The sequence below is a fragment of the Rhagoletis zephyria genome, unplaced genomic scaffold, assembly GCF_001687245.7.
Source record: "Rhagoletis zephyria isolate East Lansing unplaced genomic scaffold, Rhagoletis_zephyria_1.1 Rzeph_scaffold_00147, whole genome shotgun sequence".
NCBI classification, from domain to species: Eukaryota; Metazoa; Arthropoda; class Insecta; order Diptera; family Tephritidae; genus Rhagoletis; species Rhagoletis zephyria.
In genome coordinates this window covers 117,807-138,600 of record NW_016157231.1, presented here as the reverse complement: position 1 = coordinate 138,600, position 20,794 = coordinate 117,807, and the positions used below count along the sequence as shown (strand labels likewise).

General features: G+C 36.1%; 2 protein-coding genes across 2 annotated transcripts in view; both read right to left on the bottom strand.

Annotated features, from left to right (window-relative positions):
* The window catches only part of LOC108382429 (PI-PLC X domain-containing protein 3), a 166,907-nt gene that overhangs the window by 50,999 nt on the left and 95,114 nt on the right, over positions 1–20,794 (bottom strand). The window lies entirely within an intron of this gene.
* On the bottom strand, positions 8,378–9,529 carry LOC108382438 (uncharacterized). The gene is made up of 3 exons (XM_017638814.1): positions 9,088–9,529; positions 8,779–8,931; positions 8,378–8,718 (listed from the first exon to the last, which is right to left on the bottom strand). The coding sequence occupies exons 1-3, from the start codon at positions 9,277–9,279 to the stop codon at positions 8,446–8,448; spliced, it is 618 nt and encodes a 205-aa protein (XP_017494303.1). The 5' UTR covers positions 9,280–9,529; the 3' UTR covers positions 8,378–8,445.

Genomic DNA, 20,794 nt, shown 5'->3' with positions numbered 1-20,794 from the left:
ATACATTTTGTTACTTACGAGAAAAATTGTCGCGTACGTTATGTCGCGTACGTTATTGTTTTTCTTTTTTAATATAAACCTAGACAGAGATAATTTCTCTTAAAATATGAAAGGATTGTAAAGGTACATTATTTAGCTTAGCTTAGGAATTTTTAAAGAAAAGAATAACTCCCATGATTCGCAGACTTTCGCATATGTATATGCGTGTTTCCATGAAAATGTAAACCGAAAATGCAAGCAAATGAATTCAAACGGCTTTATAACTTTAAATTTCGTATTCAGATGGCGGAAAAAGGTTTTGAAAACGCGAAACGGTGGAGAGAAGAACTGAAAAAATTTAATTTAGTATGTGTTACTAGTAAAAATATTGTATGGGGGAAAAATCTGTCGCGTACGTTATGTCGAGTACGTTATTATAATTTTTTTTAATAAAAACTAGCCAGAGATAATTTCTATCAAAAAATGGAAGGATTGTAAAGGTACATTACTTAGCTTAGTTTGGGAATTTTTAAAGAAAAGAAAAACTCATGATTCGCAGACTTTCGCATATATGTATATGTGCCTTAAAACCACGATGTAGGGAGACAGAGGTGGCGCAATCAGCAGTGCCGCTACTTTGTTCTTGGCGAATTTGACAGAATCAGTTGTTCGTGTGACGTCATTTTAGCAAACTGTTTGTATGTATGCAGAGATGTTTATATGTATGTAAATATGGCGAGCTCCATGGTTTGCCAGTTAACACTCTTTCTCTCCTCCATCTCCAACTACTCTTTCCTATTCGTTGCTATCTTGACGTCATCACCCGCAGGAATGCGCAATCTTGTATTCTATCATTCTTGCCTTAAAACCACTTCTTTTTTTGTCGCGTACGTTATCACCTGGTTTGGAGCGGATATTTTCCACACCAAAGTTTCGAGGCTGCTTATTTTTTTCTCAAACATAGTACCCTTTGGTTGCAACATAACCGTAATCTTTTTTTTTCAGTAACTTCTATTTTTGATAGATTTACGTTACTCTATAAGCGTACGAATGTCGCGTACGGCTGTATGGAATCACCCATATGTTAGTGTTTGGACGAGCTTCTCCTCCGATTTGTGGCTTGCGCCTTGATGTTGTCACACAAAGGGAAGGGACCTACAGTTTTACGCCGACTCCGAACGGTGATTGTATTTTTGTGAGAAGCGGGTTCTCATTGCAGAAATACACTCGGAGGTTTGCCATTGCCTGCCGGGAAGCGACCGCTGTTAAGAAAAAAACTTTTTTCTACATTTTTTCGATATTGCTCTGACCACTACACCACAGAGGCCGCCCAAAGTTCGAGGAAAATTAAACTCAGGGTAAGGCTGAATATGTGATTGAGCGCACTAGTTGTTAGATGCAATATGAATTTGCATTTCAATCATTTTTGATTGCTTGTAATAAGTTTTGCTGCTTGTACTAAATACGCGAAGAACAAAGTTGGTGTTTTTTTTAGTTTGGTTGTTTTTTTAGATTTTGGTTGGTGGCAACCGTGGATGAGCAGCAACTAATTTCATCTAAAGAAATGGCGTGTCGTCCAGTTCAGCTGCAGCGTAGTGCATATTTTTAGACGCAGTAATAATGCGATTATTAAATATTTGACTACTTCGGGCGAAGTAGATGTCTAGATGTATTCAGCCCTATTCTGCATTTCGTTTACATTCCCGCATTCCGCTCCGCAACAATCGTAATTTGGTATTCTGAGTTACATCGAATCGAAAGAAGAAGAGAATGGGCGAAAACATCTTCGAAATCAGCTGGTTGCCTAGGAATGTGTGAAATCGAAACAAAACAAACGAAATATTTGCCACTAAACTATAGCAGCTTATGAAGTTAAAATTTGTAAATATTTTAAAATAACTAAATATATAACATTATTGTAATTTAAAAATAAAATTGCATTTGTGTTATNTTCGAAATCAGCTGGTTGCCTAGGAATGTGTGAAATCGAAACAAAACAAACGAAATATTTGCCACTAAACTATAGCAGCTTATGAAGTTAAAATTTGTAAATATTTTAAAATAACTAAATATATAACATTATTGTAATTTAAAAATAAAATTGCATTTGTGTTATTCTGGGCAACGTGAGCAACCCATGTGCGAGATGCGGTAACCAATCCGAGTGGAGCCTTGGGTCACGGCAGATAGAGAGGTGGGGCCACTTCGACTTATTCGGTGTAAGGGTGCAGCGTCTGTTCACCAGTAGGTGTGGCTGCAAGCGGGTGTCTGCTTGGAGCAAGCGGCTCGCTATATAAACGTGTATTTGGGTGCGAAACCACCCCAGCAATGGGTTGTGCGCTGGGTTTGCGACCCGCCACGTAAAACCCACTTCCAGTGAACAAGCAAGGCAAAGCCTCGGATGAGCCCCCTCCCTTATGATGACGACCACGGCAAACGTTTAAAGGACTACGATTTGAGTGCATGCACCTGGAATGTCCCTACCCTTAATGGGGAAGGCGACTCTGCCCGGCTGGTTGATGTTCTCGTAAGGACAAAAGCTGACATCACCGCCGTCCAGGAAATGCGTTGGACGGGGCAAGGCAAGGAATGTCTCGGGCCTTGCCGCGTCTACTACAGCTACCAGGTAAAGGAGCGTAAATTCGGAGTTGGATTTGTGGTGGGAGAGAGACTCCGTCGCCGAGTACTGTCGTTCACCCCGGTGGACGAGCGTCTAGCCACAATCCGCATCAAAGCGAGATTCTTCAACATCTGGCTCATCTGTGCCCATGCCCCGACATGAGAGAAGGATGAGGCATCCAAGGATCTCTTCTATGAGCGCTTGGAGCGCACGTACGAGCGCTGCCCCCGTCATGATATCAAAATCGTGCTTGGCGACTTCAATGCCAGGGTGGGCAAAGAAGGGATCTTTGGAACCACCGTCGGAAAATTCAGCCTCCACGACGAAACGTCCGACAACGGATTGAGGCTGATCGACTTCGCCGGGGCCCGAAACATGGTAGTATGCAGTACTAGGTTCAAGCATAAAAAGATCCATCAAGCTACCTGGCTGTCTCCGGATCGAAAAACGAGAAACCAAATCGATCATGTTGTGATAGACGGAAGGCACGCTTCCAGTGTTTTAGACGTACGCACACTCCGAGGCCCAAACATCGACTCGGACCACTATCTTGTTGCAGCCAAGATACGCACCCGCCTATGTGCAGCAAAAAATGTGCGCCCAAATATGCAAGGAAAGCTTAACGTCGAAAAGCTGCAATCACAACAGACAGCCAGCGCTTTCGCTACTCGACTCTCACACCTGCTCTCAGAGAGCACTCTTCAACAAACCGACATATGCGAGCAGTGGAACCACATTTCCCGCTCATTAAGTACCGCCGCCGAAGAAGTAGTCGGATTTCAGCGAGCCCGAAAGAACAACTGGTACGATGAGGAGTGTCAGGAAGCTGCAGAGAAAAAGATGCCGCCTACAGGGCCATGCTGCGATCGGGCGCAATGCGCACTATGTGGGACCGCTATAAGGATTCTGAAGAGGGAAGCGAGACATATTTGCCGCAATAAGAAGAGAGAGGCCGAAATACGTGAGTGCGAAGAGCTTGAAATGATGGCCGACAGGAAGAATGCCCGAAAATTTTAGAAAAGAGAGTTAGGCGACTTACGGAAGGTTTCAAGACCAGGGCGTACTCCTGTAAGAACAACAATGGCAACCTAGTAACCATGCCCAGAGCGTACTTAAATTATGGAGGGAACACTGCCGCCCTATTAAATGGTAGCAGCACGGAAAGTTATGGAGAAGAAGAACCCGAGCCCGCAGTCGATGATGACGGAGTCGACGTTCCACCGCCTGACTATGACGAGGTACGTATAGCAATAACGCGGCTGAAAAACAACAAAGCCGCTGGAGCTGACAGCCTGCCAGCTGAGCTATTCAAGTACGGCGGCGAGGAGTTGATAAGGTGCATGCATCAACTCTTGTGCAGAATATGGTCAGATGAACGCATGCCCGACGACTGGAATTTAAGTGTGCTCTGCCCAATCCACAAGAAAGGTGACCCCGCCATTCGCGCCAACTACCGCGGGATCAGCCTTCTAAGCATAGGTTACAAGGTCTTATCGAGCGTATTGTGTGAAAGACTGAAGCCCACCGTCAATGAACTGATTGGGCCTTATCAGTGTGGCTTTAGACCTGGCAAATCCACCATAGACCAGGTATTCACAATACGCCAAATATTGGAAAAGACCCGCGAAAAAAAGATCGACACTCACCACCTATTTGTTGACTTTAAAGCCGCTTTTGACAGCACTAAAAGGAGTTGCCTATACGCCGCTATGTCTGAATTTGGCATCCCCTCAAAACTCATACGGCTGTGTAAAATGACGTTGAGCAATACCACCAGCTCCGTCAGAATTGGAAAAGCCCTCTCCGAGCCGTTCGCTACCAAACGGGGTTTCAGACTTTTCGAAGTTGGATAAGGAAGCAAGGCGAATGGGTCTGGTGGTAAACGAGGACAAGACGAAGTATCTTCTGTCATCAAACAAACAGTCAGCACATTGGCGCCTTGGCACCACGTCACTGTTGACAGTTACAATTTCGAGAAAGCAAAGAATTTCGTTTACTTGGGAACCAGTATTAACACCGATAATAATGTCAGCATTGAAATCCAACGCAGAATCACTCTTACCAACAAGTGCTACTTTGAACTAAGTAGGCAATTCAGGAGTAAAGTCCGCTCTCGTCGTACGAAAACCACGCTCTATAAGTCGCTCATCATGCCCGTGCTGTATATGGCGCAGAAGCATGGATAATGACAACATCCGATGAGGCGGCTCTTGGTATGTTCGAGAGAAAGATTTTGCGGAAGATTTACGGGCCTTTACGCGTTGGCGACGGCGAGTACCGCAGACTATTGAACAATGAGCTTTGCTACGACATGGACATATTGCGTTCGAATGGACTCCGACGCTGCAGCTCTGAAAGTATTCAACTCGGGACCCGCTGGCGGCAGCAGAGGAAGGGGGAGGCCCCCACTGCGATGGAAAGATCAGGTGGAGAAGGACTTGGCTTCACTTGGCGTTTCCAATTTGCGTCAGTTGGCACAGATATGAAACGACTGGCGTGCTTTGCTGTGCTCGGCCAAAATCGCTTAGGCGGTTACAGTGCCAAAAAAGAAGAAGAAGAAGAAGAGATATGTACATGTGTCTATAAATTTTATATAAAAACTAGCGGTACCCCGGTGTGCTTCTCTACACCAAATATTGAAAAAAAAAAATTTGAAAAATCCTGGAATTTTTCTATATGAAATTTTTTTTTTACTATACTGCAGTCATGTTTATACTTGACTTAATTTATCCGAAGAAAAGATAAACACAGCACATCATAGCAACAATTTTTCACTATGTTTTCGATTTTCATATATCTGCTGTTGTACCATATACGTGGTTCATGTGACAGACATAAACTGTCATATATCATGAACCGCTTGACCGAATTCGGGCACACTTCACATAACCCATCTGCATGATAGTCCGAATATACCGTTTAATTTTGGTAGAATTCGTGCACTTTTTTTTATTTAAGATGGGAGGTGCCACGCCCCCTTTTCCAATACCGGTGGTGGTGCCACGCCCCCTTTTCCGAATTCCAGGAAACTTAGCACAAACCATCTGCATAATAGCCCGACTATGCCGTATGCCACGCCCTCTTTTCCAATACCGCCCATTTTTCTCCATGAGTATGGAATTATTTGATATACCTCTATACCAATTTCCAGTACTCTACCACAAATATTTCAAGAGATATACAACATAAAAATTTTAGTTAGTATGAGAGGTGCCACACCCCCTTTTACGAATTAGGGCAAACTTCACATAAACCATCTGCATGATAGCCTGAATATGCTGTATAAATTTGGTTGAATTCGGTGAAGCTGTTCTCAAGTTATAAGCTCACACCAAAAACATGTACTTATTTTTGTACAAAAGATACATATGCCACGCCCCCTTTCCAAATTTGGGCAAACTCCACATAAAATATCTGCATGATAGATCGAATATGCCACATAAATTTGGTTGAATTCGGTGAAGCCGTTCTCAAGTTATGAGGTCACACCAAAAACGTGCACTTATTTTTATATATAAGATAATAAAATGTATTCAGTGCAATTCACAGTTTTATTTATAGATAATGAAAACAAAAACACCTGGACTTCCTCTTTGAAAATCCCTCGCAATAGCCCTTTTGGTTGCCACTATTTGAGCCAATTTGTCGTATTGCCCGTATTGCTGCTCGCGAAAACACAGAAATCGAGAAAAATCATTTATGATGACTTTTACAAACATGCACAGTATATTTAAATTTTTTTTTTAAAAATTTTATTATTTAAAACCACGAATATAACAATCGAAACGTTCTCCGTCAACAAATTTGCAACTTAGAAAAACGGAACTACGATCGAAATGTAGAATACGTATAATCGTAAATTTCAAAGATTGATCGAAGCGAAACGGAACGAGGAATACCAAAGGTGCCAAACGGAGAGAATTTCTATTCGAGTCGAAATGCAGAATAGGGCTGATTATTTGTTCTAGCAACATAATGGAGTTTCAGTTTTCACTTTCGTCAAGTAGAATAACACAATTGTGCCAACTTATACATTGTTTATACCGACATATAAAGCGCTTTAACCCACTACGCCGTGATTAAAAAAGTATGCATAAACCAAATTTCAATACGCTCAGAAATTCAAAAGTGTATTGACCCGAATTTGTTTTCAAATCGGTTTTTTAATTCTCACATCGGTTAGAAAACAGGTATAAACGCATCATTAATTTGACGCGAAGTGAAAAAAGGCTGGCTTTCTTTATACATCCCCTTTTAAATTTGAATTATTAGTACTATAAATTGTTCGCTTCCATTTCGGTCAACCGCGCAAGATAGTTATTAAAGAAATGTCGTATAAAAACAGCAGATTTGGTTTGCTTTTGAATACGGCTTCATCGAGTGCGCAATAAAGACCGAGGTATAAATACTTGAAAGAAATATGTGTTGAGTCAAATCAACTTTTTGTTAATGCGGTTCTTGCGTAGGTATAAACAAGGTATTAGTTTGTCAACAGTTTTTGCTGTGATATCTACCGATAAGGTTGATGTCTAGACTAGTTTCGCAAATTCTATGTTCTTTGCTATGATATCAGACCTGTTAAGTAATGATTACTAATTGTAATGAGTAGTAATTTAAATGCTTTGGGTTTAATGTAATGTAATCCATTATTTTCAAGTACAATTACCTTTTATCAATTACTACTCGAGTACAAGTACTTGTAATTGAATAGTACTTGGAATTACCCTCAATTACCAAAAGTAATTGAAAGGAGTTGAAAGTAGTTGAAAAAGTAGTTGAAGTACTTTTTCCAATTACTTTCAAGTACTTGATACCATTTTTATATATTTCTAATATTTTTGTATTTTTATTTATTTAATTTCATTTCATATGGGCATTTCGATGGTGGGNGTAGTTGAAAAAGTAGTTGAAGTACTTTTTCCAATTACTTTCAAGTACTTGATACCATTTTTATATATTTCTAATATTTTTGTATTTTTATTTATTTAATTTCATTTTACATATGGGCATTTCCATGGTGGCGCACGTGACAGTCGTACGATTTCAATGAGATACAAACAAGGAAAAACATGTGTTTTCTTTTATTTTTTTTGGGCTCTTGTATAGCACCTAATTAGCTCTATATTTGACCGAAAAACGAAAACAATCGAAACGCATGGTCGTTAAATATACGCAATTAAAGAGAGGTACGTTACGTGACAAAAAATGGAAGTTGATTTTTTCTTTTCTTACAAAATCGCAAAACTCTGCGAATTTTGGATGGCTATTTTCATGAAACTTGTTTTAATATGATTTGGAGTAATTCTAGTTGTATTTAGAGTTTTTTGAATTAATGCAACTTGTTTCAATTTTCTTTTGCAACCCCAAGTGTGAAACGTCACGTGAAGTGGCGTCACGTGACATAAATTTCCATCGTTATATTTTTGTTAATATTGCTTTTCATTGAATTTTTAATGCAAATAAACATGCATTTTATGTCGAATATACTTTATATTTTGACTTCAGCGCCAATTCAGGTAAATTTTTTTGGAAATCTATTATTTATTATGTTTCATACGCCAAATTCGAACCAAATCGGACCATAAATACGGGTTTTCGAAATAACTCGACCTTGGCGCCATCTAGAAAAACCATTTTATGCAAAAATGTTTCTACTTACATAGCCAGTATATATTTAAAACTATTGCAAATGAATTGAAACTTATCAATGTAATTTATTTCAATAGTAGTAATAAAAGATAACAAAAAACAAAGCTTCTCAATTTCAATATGCTTTTTGAGAGAAAAGAAATCGCGTAAAACAATAATGCGCATATACTTCTTTCCCTGAGGTATGAAAACATATTTTAATTTATTTTACCCGACCATATGTCGGCCGTTGTACAAAAATACTTAGCTGATGAGATATCAGCTCGTATTTTCTCCAACATGCTATTATATTGGTCCTCCAATATCATCATGGCTGTCTGCCTGCTGGGAACTTTAAGTCCAGTCATTTCATATGACTCTCGGAAAGAGCGACGTTCAAAAAGTGAAACAGGCAGACTGCAATCAACAATAGCGAAAAGAAGTTTTTTTTCAAACTTCTGTTGTGCGGTTTGAATATCTGATTTGACAGTCTGAAATATTGATTGTTATTTAATATTGCTTTATAAATTTAATTTCTGTATAATATTTACCTTCACAACCTTATACTTCTCAAATAATTCGCTATGTCTTCGTCTCAAATGTTTGATGAAATTGGAGGTAACTCCCCCGGCCCCCTTTATGATACGTCCACAACCAGAGGCAGAACACTTCGCTTCCACTGAGACTTTGCCAGAAATTTCAACCTTGAATAATAGTTTTATCTAATTAATTTGTGAACTTTGATTCTACTTAAATTATTGAACACAACATTGTTATTACCTCTACTAAAAAATAATTTTGTTATTAAAAATACATAAACGCAACACACAATACAGCACTTCACAAACATAAGAACAAACTTGTTTCACATCCGTATAAAATTCGGAGCAAAAAATGTTGCTGGACGGTATGGCGTTGACCCGTGCCACTTTGGATGGAGAAGGTTCGTCCAGATGCAATCTTCGCTTACGCGATGGCTTTTCTGCTATAAAGTCGGGATCCGCAACGTTGTCATCAGCCGAAAAGTCACCCTCATCAAAAATATTACTCATTTTACTATATGGAGAAGAAAACGGTCAATTTAACTAATGTTTTTTAGTATGAATATATATGCTTTACATATGCACATCTCTTGCAGTTGAATATATGTATGTACTTTACATATGATCATTAAAAACAAACATAACCACAAAAAATATGTGCACGTAAAATTATTTTCTTGCCTGTATGACGAAATTCATTCACACAACACATGTTGTGTTATTAGTAATTACAATAACAAAACACATGTACACACATGTGTATAACTCCCGTCAAAAAACGAATTATATTCTATTATATATAAAATCAAATTATGTACTTACCAATATTTATATATTAACACTGCAATTAATAACAAAAATTAATAATATTATACAAATAAAGCAACGCGGATAATTAACAAAACGCACAACAAATTCACTTGCACTTGTAAGACCACGTAGACTCTTTTATCGTATGTGCTTTGTGCAAAAACAATATTGATCAGCTGTAGAAAAATCGTTCACAATCGATAACAGAGTGTGAAGTAAATAACTAGATTAAAAAATTAAATTATCTATTTATTTATGAAATAAGCAGAATAATTGAAATATATTTATATATGTATGTAAAATGAAATTAAATATATAAAAATACAAAAATATTTGAAATAAATAAAAATTGTATCAAGTACTTGAAAGTAATTGAAAGTAATTGGAAAAAGTACTTCAACTACTTTTTCAACTACTTTCAACTCCTTTCAATTACTTTTGGGAATTGATGGTAATTCCAAGTACTATTCAATTACAAGTACTTGTACTCGAGTTGTAATTGCATTTCAGCTGAAAAACGATTACTAATTCATTACAAATACTTTATGAAGTAATTGTATTGAGTAGGAATTGTACTCGAAATTTAACAGGTCTGTATGATATCTACCGTCGCACAGTAGTCGGAAAAGCCATGTTTTACGGGAAAATTTAGAAGGGCTGCCACGATTAAAATAAAACTGCGGGATCGTGGTATTGTTGTAATGCTAAATCCGAATATGCGACTAAATTTATAGTTTGACAGTTGACAGCTATCAAATCAACAGCCAATTTCTTTGAAATTAAGAAAATCTTTTTGAAAATACCACTGATTACATTTTTTACATGCTGATCACGAATTTTATGTCAAATTAAAACTTTGAGAGTTGACAGCCGTCAAATAAACTGTTAATTTTTCTGAAAACAAGACAATCTTATCAAAAATGCCACTGATTAGGTTTTTAGACATGCTGATCACAAATTGAGAGTTGATTGCCGTCAAATAAATTGTTAATTTTTCTAAAAATAAGCAAATATTTTTTAAGATGCTACTGATAAGGGTTTTAGACACGCTAGTCATGAATTTGTGTCAAATTAAAAACTTAAGTGTTTACAGCTATCGAGGGAGCTGTCAATATCTCTATAAATAAGGAAAATTTCCCAATAATTAAACGTATCATGTTTTAAGGCTCACTGATGTCGAGTTCTGTATCAGATTCAAACTTTTCCGGTTGACAACTGTCAAATCAACTGCTATTTTCAGTTGAGTAACACAATTAGCCTGTTCCCGTACTTCACGATTTGCAGGATTTGCAGGTTTTACAGGTGCAGCTGTTTTCGCCTTTAATAAACCTTATGTGAACGTGGCGTACGCGAACGACTTTGGACTTCCTGCAAACCCTGCAAATCGTAGACGTTCTGGAACGCACTAAATATATTTGTTTGGAAAAATTTTATTTATTATATACCACATTAGATCAAATGATTCATTTGGCCGTGCGAAAGTCCAATTTTGTAAGGGCATTACATTATTTTTTGTTACCATTCTGTAGGGAATACACCAAAATAACATAAACTTCACTTTGTTTTTGTAAAATAAAAAAAAAAACACCGTTAGACAGCAATAAACTAAAGTTACACTTTCAAAACGTTATTGACACGTTGTTTGCGCAACCGGTTTATTTTATAACTTTCAAGTGCATTTTTTTTCGTAAAGATCGAACAATGAAAGGAAAATTTTAAATGGAAAACAAAACTATAAGTGACTTTTTATCTTTTGTTTGCAAAAAAACTGACTTATTTGCATAACCTCGAAAATTTTCTGATTTATTTCCATTTATGGTTTTATGTAAGCTTTTACAATTTAGTTAACTTTCGACAAACGGAATGGAAAAGGAAATGGATAAATTAAGATGTAATGAGTTGATTTTATTTTACTTAGCACGCCGTTTTTAGCCGTCTTCAAGAAAAACGGGTTTTTTCTGTGCTATCATGCTATTACAAAATAAAAGCTTTTTCGGTTGTCAACCATGTTGAAAAAAAATTGTGCTGCTATTTGCGAAAGTTCCATGAAACTCTTAGAAGAAAAACGCGTCTTTTTTGCAATTATTTATCACAGAAAGACGAGAATTATGGAAAGCAATTTGGATGCTAAAATATTTAGATCTGAAAACATAGCGTTTCTTGTTGATGAAGTTCTTTTCGAAATCAAAAAGCCAACTGTGTGGACCAGCAGCCGGATTCTAACTTTCACTATCGCTAAAATGCTAAACTACGAAAGCTAAAATTTTTCCTTGAGAGAATTTACGAATTGAAACTTCGAAATTGTTTATTCAAAGTGAATAGAGCTTTCAAAAACATTCGTATTCTTTTGAGGAAGTTACCAGCGATTTTTGGCAAATGTGTCACAAAGCAGCATTTGCATTTTGAATATAAATAATATCGGTGGAGAATTTGGGAATACTCAAGTGAAAATGAAGTGTTTTATGACGACTAACTGGCTTAGAAATCTCTCCTCAAGGCATATCAGCGAGAAATATAGTAAATATTCTTCTTTTTTTTTAATTTAGGAATTTCCAGAAGAAACCATTTATGTACATGTGACCATACTTATTTTATTATGTAGCTCATTTTAAGGGGGAGGGGGTTGAGTATGTTAAGAAAGTAACTTGTGGCAAAACCAAGATATTTGGACAATGTTTTTGAGTACTACTTAAACACATATACTCATCATTTGAACACACAAAAAAGCAGAAGTCTGTTTTACGAAAGCCAAGTCATGTTTTCACATTTTATTTACTGCCTTTACACTATTTTTAACTCTTTAATTAGGGTTAGTTGGGGCCGTCTGCTATATGTTCAGGCCAAGAAATTTGATCTAGGCCCCAACAGTTTTTTTAAGATTTTTTTATTTTATACGAAATTCGTCATTTCCAAAACTTAGTTTTCTCATTTTTAAATAAAGTTATTCAGGTTTGAATTTTTGGAAATTTCGTACGCCATATTGGATTCTGCATTTTGAATTTTCAAAAACTAGTTTGAAATTTGTAATGAGCGAACTTAAGAACTTCTAAATACCAAATTTCATGAAAATTCAGTAATTTTGTAAATTCTTGCCATATTGGCATATCAGCGAGAAATATAGTAAATATTTTTCTTTTTTTTTTTTAATTAGGAATTTCCAGAAGAAACCATTTATGTACATGTGACCATACTTATTTTATTATGTAGCTCATTTTAAGGGGGAGGGGGTTGAGTATGTTAAGAAAATAACTTGTGGCAAAACCAAGCTATTTGGACAATGTTTTTGAGTACTACTTAAACACATATACTCATCATTTGAACATACAAAAAAGCAGAAGTCTGTTTTACGAAAGCCAAGTCATGTTTTCACATTTTTTTACTGCCTTTACACTATTTTTAGCTCTTTAACTAGGGTTAGTTGGGGCCGTCTGTTATATGTTCAGGCCAAGAAATTTGATCTAGGCCCCAACAGTTTTTTTAAGATTTTTTTTATTTTATACGAAATTCGTCATTTCCAAAACTTAGTTTTCTCATTTTTAAATAAAGTTATTAAGGTTTGAGTTTTTGGAAATTTCGTACGCCATATTGGATTCTGCATTTTGAATTTTCAAAAACTAGTTTGAAATTTGTAATGAGCGAACTTAAGAACTTCTAAATACCAAATTTCATGAAAATTCAGCAATTTTTTAAATTCTTGCCATATTGTTAAATTTAAAGACAGTCGTCCTTGTAGAAATGATTACGCTGAATCCAGTGCAGCCGGCCAATTATCTTGTCCAAAATGCACTAGAAACAGTGGTACCGAACACCATTCAAATCCAATGCAGCCGGCCAATTGTCTTGCCCAAACTACACTGTGATAAGGGGGCTACGGCAAGTTGCGGGTACCGGCCAATTGTCTTTTAAATCTCGGTTTTTGCGCTCAACCGTGTTCGTGTTCACTGTTACTCTGCCCTCGCTTAAAGCATACTTTACGCTTTTCGAGCATCTCGCAAAAGGTCACCAAATGTGACAATATTGTAACGCACTATCTTGTCACGCACTTGCGCATGTAACATGCAAAACATAATATCAATCTGCTTACTCTCCTTGGGGGGGCTGGACAAGTGGGCGAAGAGTGCTCTCTTTTTACGAATGAAATTGTCCGTAGCTTCATGTTTCTGTTGTTTTCCCTCACAGATGTCTGCATAATGCGCCATGCAGGTCTTGGATGCGAAAAAGCTTCCCGCAGCATCCTTACCACATCACTAAAAGTCACAGCATTGACCTTCACACGCCGCCACCACTCGGAGGCATCCCCTTCGAGTAGCATTGGCATACCATTAATGGCATCTACATCATTGATATTTTCAACCACTTTAAGGGCTGGTTTCTCCATCTCAACTTAACTTAGTTAAGCCAATTTTCTTGACTTAGTCATGAATAAGCTGTGTAAAACGTAGGCTAACTTTTGACTTAAGTCCAAAAAGTGGCTAAACTAAGTTAAGTTGAGTTGGAGAAACCAGCCCTAAGTGTTAAAACCACCGCGATGAATTCCTCCACTTTTGACGCATTACGTTCACCGCTAGCGCGCAGTTCAATTACTAACCGCCCCAATTCACGTGTTGGATGTCGTCACTGCCTGCATCAATCGCTCAAACTGATCTGCAGTTAGTGTCGCCATTCCGTCTAGTCGAGGACTTCGTCGCACTGGTTCGTTCACTTTCCAAATAATTGCGTGATAATTCGGCCACTGAGATGGGCGCCAATGTAGAAATGATTAAACCGATTTCTGGTTGGGTTTTACCGATTTATTTTGTAAAATCCTGTACATCCTCCATATTTGATCCGGCCTTTTGAATTTTTAAAATATGTGAGCAGATTTAAATTCACTTTCGAGCAAAAGTGTAGCATTTTAAAAAAACCTTCCTCCATCTTGGATCCGCCATTTTGAAATTTTACACAAGATTTGTATTCAGTGAGTCCAAAAACCCCCGAGTATCAAGTTTTGAACAAAAAATGGTGAATTCGAAAAAAAATCGTCCAACTTGGATCCGACATTTTAAATTTTTTAAATACGACACCAAATTTGTATTCAGCGAGCCCAAAAATGCTTAAAAAGCATCTTTTCATTTCATTTATTAGGTTTTGTAAACTAGTAATGATGTTATTTGCCGGTTCGTGAGTTTGATTAATTGCATCACTTCTATTGACGCCGCCATATTGAATTTCCAAAAATAGCCACGCTACCTTTAAAAGTGCTAGAGTGTACAAACATTTTCAGTCCTAAAACGTTTTTTTGTATTGCGCCAATTTTTGGATATATCTCAGATCCGGTTGGCATCGAACGTCACATACACTTGTGGTCAGCTGATTGAGTCAAGTGACATTTTTACTAGTTTTGGCTATTGTTATTTTGTTTATTTAACGTTTGTATTTTTTATTAAAGTTTAGCACTTTACCTAAACAGTGCACACAAATCGCACATTTCAAACTTCGTACAAAAAATATGAAAATTCAACAAACTTTAGCATTTGCACCCAAAAATTTTAAACTTTTTATGCAGTTACAGTTTTATAGCTCATTAAATTTTAGTAGGTTAAAGTGCAAATTTCAAGACGCTAGAAAGTCGCGTTGATTTTGTAATAATTTTTTTTTGCTGATGGTGCTAGCCATTTTCTCCAATACAAACGAAATTGTCGACCATATTTTATATGGAAGAAAATGCGTTCTGCATCCAAAAAAATAATTAAAAATCAACGCGATTTCTAGCGTCTTGAAATTTACACTTATTTAATGGGCTACAAAACTGCATACCCAACATTTTTCTATAAATTCTGAATAAAAAGTTTAAACTTTTCGGGTGCAAATGTTAAAGTTTGTTGAATTTTCTTAATTTTTGTACGAAGTTGGAAATGCGGATTTATGTGGCGCTGGTTAGGTAAAGTACTAGACTTTTATATAAAAAAATATTAACATTAAATAAACAATAAAAAAAATAGCCAAAACTAGTCAAAATGTCACTTGACTTAATCTGCTGACCACAAGGGTATATAAATGTGCATATGAAATGAAAGTTATTTTAATTACCTTTCCAACGATATCGCTTGCATGACGACGCACAGTGTTTCGACTATATGGAGGCAGGTAGAAAAAAGTCATGGTGACGGTTGGTAAAAAAAAACCGGTTTGACTTAGAGAGGGAATAGTAAAAGTCATAAGTACCAAATTTTACATTATTTACTCAACCCCCTTCTTCACGAACGATACATTTCCAAAAAAATACGGGAATGGGCGCGATACCGACTAATCAGTTTAGTTGCATTTGGCGCTGAACCCATTACAGAAAGTGTTCCTTTTTCAACTGTAATTAATTATCTTAATGTCGTGGAATATTCAGGTGAAGGTATTTATCATTTATTTGGTATTTTCCTATTTTCTTACCAAAAAATTTACTTTGAAATGTAGATGCTAAAGATTATTAGTAAAAAAAATGTGAGTACCGGTCCGTCAGGTCTTGAAATTAGACTAATATTTTAAAGAATTTTATGTAGTTTTCGAATATATAATTTGATCTTTGCGCGCGACTTTGCAAATATATGTAATTTTTGATTTTCTTAATTTTTGATTTTTAGCTTCTTTTTGCATAATTTAGCGAAAAGAATTTTTCGGACAATGAAAAAATCCCACCAGATATTGGGAAAAAAGCGAGTATTGACACCTAAGTCATTTTATTGTATAACCTTTGTTTTCTGAGAGTGGAAAGCAGGAAACAAAGTTACCCAAAATTCCATCACATTTAATGACTGGGCCCACATTTTTTGAGTTTGAACGTTATAGTAATCCAGTCTTCGCCATATTTTATATTTAGGCTTTTCTAATAAAATAAAGACTACAAACTAAATTTCATCGAAATCGGATGAAATTTAATGTTTCCGCCCACAAGAGTAGAGGGCGTGGCAATTATTCCATCTTTACAAAATTTCATAATTCTCTATTTCTAAGTAAAACTAGAGCACATGTCAAGTTTAAGTGAAATCGGTGCAGGTGTACTATTATTTCCACCTGCCTCCATATAGTCTAAACACTGTGCAACGAATGCGCGTGCAGACCGCAAAAAATATGAGGCAAGGCTCGAACATTCTTGTTTGGCGACATTTTACAAATGAAAAAGCACGATAAAAACATAGTTGGCCATGATTTTTTTGAAGATTGCCTGCATTTTAAAATCATATAGAATTGAGAATAAAAAATCGAAATTGTTGTTTGGGATTTAAAATGAGAAATTAAATTGTTTGCAAACTTCAAGAATTTTAAAAGTGCCTCTTAGTCAAATGCCCAGTCGACCAAACTCTATCTCGCTTGCCAGAAAAAAAAGAGTAGAACGCAAGCGAGATTTCCAAGCAGGTGAAGACGGCCGGTTACTGTAAATAAAACGTTCTGAGTACATTAATGCTAAGAAAAAAGTGTAAAATCTTACGACGCAAACTTCAAAGCGACTCAAATGACGATAATGCTGCGAAATCTAAAGACTTATTTAGTATCTCTAGTACTATACATTCATACACATGCGTATACGTAATACTTCTATATTGCTAGTACATTCAGAGTACATTCCCCAACATCAGAGTGTCGATATATTGCAAAAGAGGGATCTTATAAGAGAATGTACTCAAATGACAATTTTACTTTTAAAAATTCAGGAGCTGTTTAACAAATTTGCAAATCTGCACCCGATGGTGGTGGCAGAATATAAAACTACCAGTTGGAGAAGGACTTGGCATCAGTTGGCATTTCACCACCCAGCTTCATGTGCATATATGTAAGTTTTATCTTGGTTAGGAAAAACATCTTCTATTTTCAAATGTATCATATTTCCAAACGACGAAGAGCATCGGAGAAAGTCGACATATCAAGCCCTAACCGCGATTATAATTTATGGTTTTTTTCAAACTTACTTTTAGATGCAGAAATACTCTAGATGCCCTAAGAGTAGCTCTGATCCAGGTCTCCATGAACTTATAGGTTTTTACATGAACTTGCCGAAAAAAAATTTTCCCGTACCCCAAAATCCTGTAAATGAGAACGATTTTTGGAGAATGAATTTTCAAGATTTCACCCGAAAATCATGAAAAGTGTCAAGTGATCAGCTGTTACACAAAAGTAAACCAAAATTGTACGTTGCCAAGTTGGTAGCGAAAAATATTAAAGTATTACCGTAAATATTATCCCTTCGTATGCGATTTAATGTTGCTGGCTAGCAATCAACTTTTAATTTATTGCTTTCCATTTGTTCGGTTTGTTTTATTAATTTGAAAGAAAACTGTTTGACGTTTTTACAGGAAAAATGCCTTTTTGTGTTCCTGTACTTTTTGGTTGTTATTCCCTTTTTACTCTCACTTCAGAGAGTAATTTTGCTGTTTGGCACTTTTACAGGATTTTACACGAAAAGTATTGGATCATAGCTAGTAATTGTGCATCAAAATTAATGGTGATATCGTTGCCCTTCTCCGGTGCAAAATGTGTTTGATATTACACTCAACCCTATCAAAGGACATGTTTTTGCCTTGTCGTTGTCTAGCTCACGTATTTTATAATATTTTCGTTTTAAACAACCATCTGATTTTCAGGGCAACTATCTCCCCTGACAAAGCTTCAAAGGGCAGAGAATGTGCCTGTTTTACAACGCTTTTATCAACTTGCAATGTTTGGACACACGACATCATTTATAGCTATAAAACCTTTGCTTTGCAAAGATCCTATAAAAAAGTCTAGACATCGACATCACCGGAATGTATCATATGAAAGACTCTAGAGGTAGATGTCGCTCGCCGCAAATAGTTAAATATTGCGCCTAAAAATACGCACTACATACACTACAGAGGAAATGCACGACACGCCATTTCATTAAATGAAATTAATTGGCGCTCGTATGCATGTACATTAGGGTGGTCCAAAAATGCATGTGAAAAAGTAAAGTCGGAATTTTTATGCTCTCACCCCCTAGGATTGTTCTATACCGAAAAAATATATCCCTATTTTTTTATTTTGAAATCAAAAAATATTTAGAGATCGCTTAAAGCGCCTAAAGTTTTCCATGTATTTTATATGGGAAAAAAAGAACTTTTCGTAGAAATGGTATAGAATTCTTAAGAATCAATATTTTTCTATCGGAAAACTCTGTTTATCTGCAGGAGATTCCCAATAATTAACCATTTTTTCATCGCAACTATAATTTATAGGCCCCGCCAAAAACCCCGAAAAATGCAATGGGCGGACCAATAAAAAATCGTTAGTATTTAAAAATGGTTAAATAAACAATTGGGTATTTTTATTGAAAGTCTCCTGAAGAGAACCAGAGTTTTCCGATCGAAAAATATTGATTTTCATGAATTCTATACCATTTCTACGAAAAGTTCTTTTTTTCCCATATAAAATACATGGAAAACTTTAGGCGCTTTAAGCGATCTCTAATACATGGAAAACCTTGAGCGCTTTGAGCGACCTCTAAATATTTTTTGATTTCAAAATAAAAAATAGGGGTATACTTTTTTCGATATAGAACAATCCTAGGGGGTGAGAGCATTAAAATTCCAACTTTACTGTTTTGGACCACCCTAATGCACATACATATGAATATGCAAGTGTGTGCACCAATCTATTAATATTGTTGAATTATTTTAATATCTATTGCAAAATTTTATACAGACAAGACTAAATAAAACTTTTTAATATACCACGCTATTTAAATGAACTACAAATTAGAAAATTATATTTCTCAGTCCCATAGAATTTGTTTTGATAACTTTTGTTTTTGAAATTTTAGAGTCATTATAAACAATTTATGAGAAAAGCGTGGGGCGCACATAATAGACTTGAATTGATGTGAAAAGTAATATATGTATGAACATATGTGGGTATATGAATAACGATCGCTTAAAATCGAACTCAAATTTGTACTTGCGCTGTAGAAATTTTAGGTCTATGTANAGAATTCTTAAGAATCAATATTTTTCTATCGGAAAACTCTGTTTATCTGCAGGAGATTCCCAATAATTAACCATTTTTTCATCGCAACTATAATTTATAGGCCCCGCCAAAAACCCCGAAAAATGCAATGGGCGGACCAATAAAAAATCGTTAGTATTTAAAAATGGTTAAATAAACAATTGGGTATTTTTATTGAAAGTCTCCTGAAGAGAACCAGAGTTTTCCGATCGAAAAATATTGATTTTCATGAATTCTATACCATTTCTACGAAAAGTTCTTTTTTTCCCATATAAAATACATGGAAAACTTTAGGCGCTTTAAGCGATCTCTAATACATGGAAAACCTTGAGCGCTTTGAGCGACCTCTAAATATTTTTTGATTTCAAAATAAAAAATAGGGGTATACTTTTTTCGATATAGAACAATCCTAGGGGGTGAGAGCATTAAAATTCCAACTTTACTGTTTTGGACCACCCTAATGCACATACATATGAATATGCAAGTGTGTGCACCAATCTATTAATATTGTTGAATTATTTTAATATCTATTGCAAAATTTTATACAGACAAGACTAAATAAAACTTTTTAATATACCACGCTATTTAAATGAACTACAAATTAGAAAATTATATTTCTCAGTCCCATAGAATTTGTTTTGATAACTTTTGTTTTTGAAATTTTAGAGTCATTATAAACAATTTATGAGAAAAGCGTGGGGCGCACATAATAGACTTGAATTGATGTGAAAAGTAATATATGTATGAACATATGTGGGTATATGAATAACGATCGCTTAAAATCGAACTCAAATTTGTACTTGCGCTGTAGAAATTTTAGGTCTATGTAATGTAGTTTGACTATTGTCAATTAAATCTAATGCTTTGTATTGCATGCGCTCCACGTTTTTCGTTTTCTATCTCATAAATGGTTTATAATGACTTTACGTNCTGGCAGTTAAGAGAAAACCAGGGAGCGGGGGCTAGCATGGTCAAAGTGATAAAAACAGTGCTCGGTAGGTCCTCAGTGCGTTTTCGCGAGATCCGAAGATTTTGTCGCGTTATGTTACAAAATCCGTACGGAGATCGCAGTTTTTGGTACAAAAGGTAAAGCGGAAAGCTTCTTTGAGATGTTCTACAGCTCAAACAGCGCCAGACCGAGGCGCAAAGTAGAATGTTACAGCGAAATCCCGCATTCGGAAGTTGTATGAATTCTAAATTAAAAAATACAACTGCATTGTTATGGACT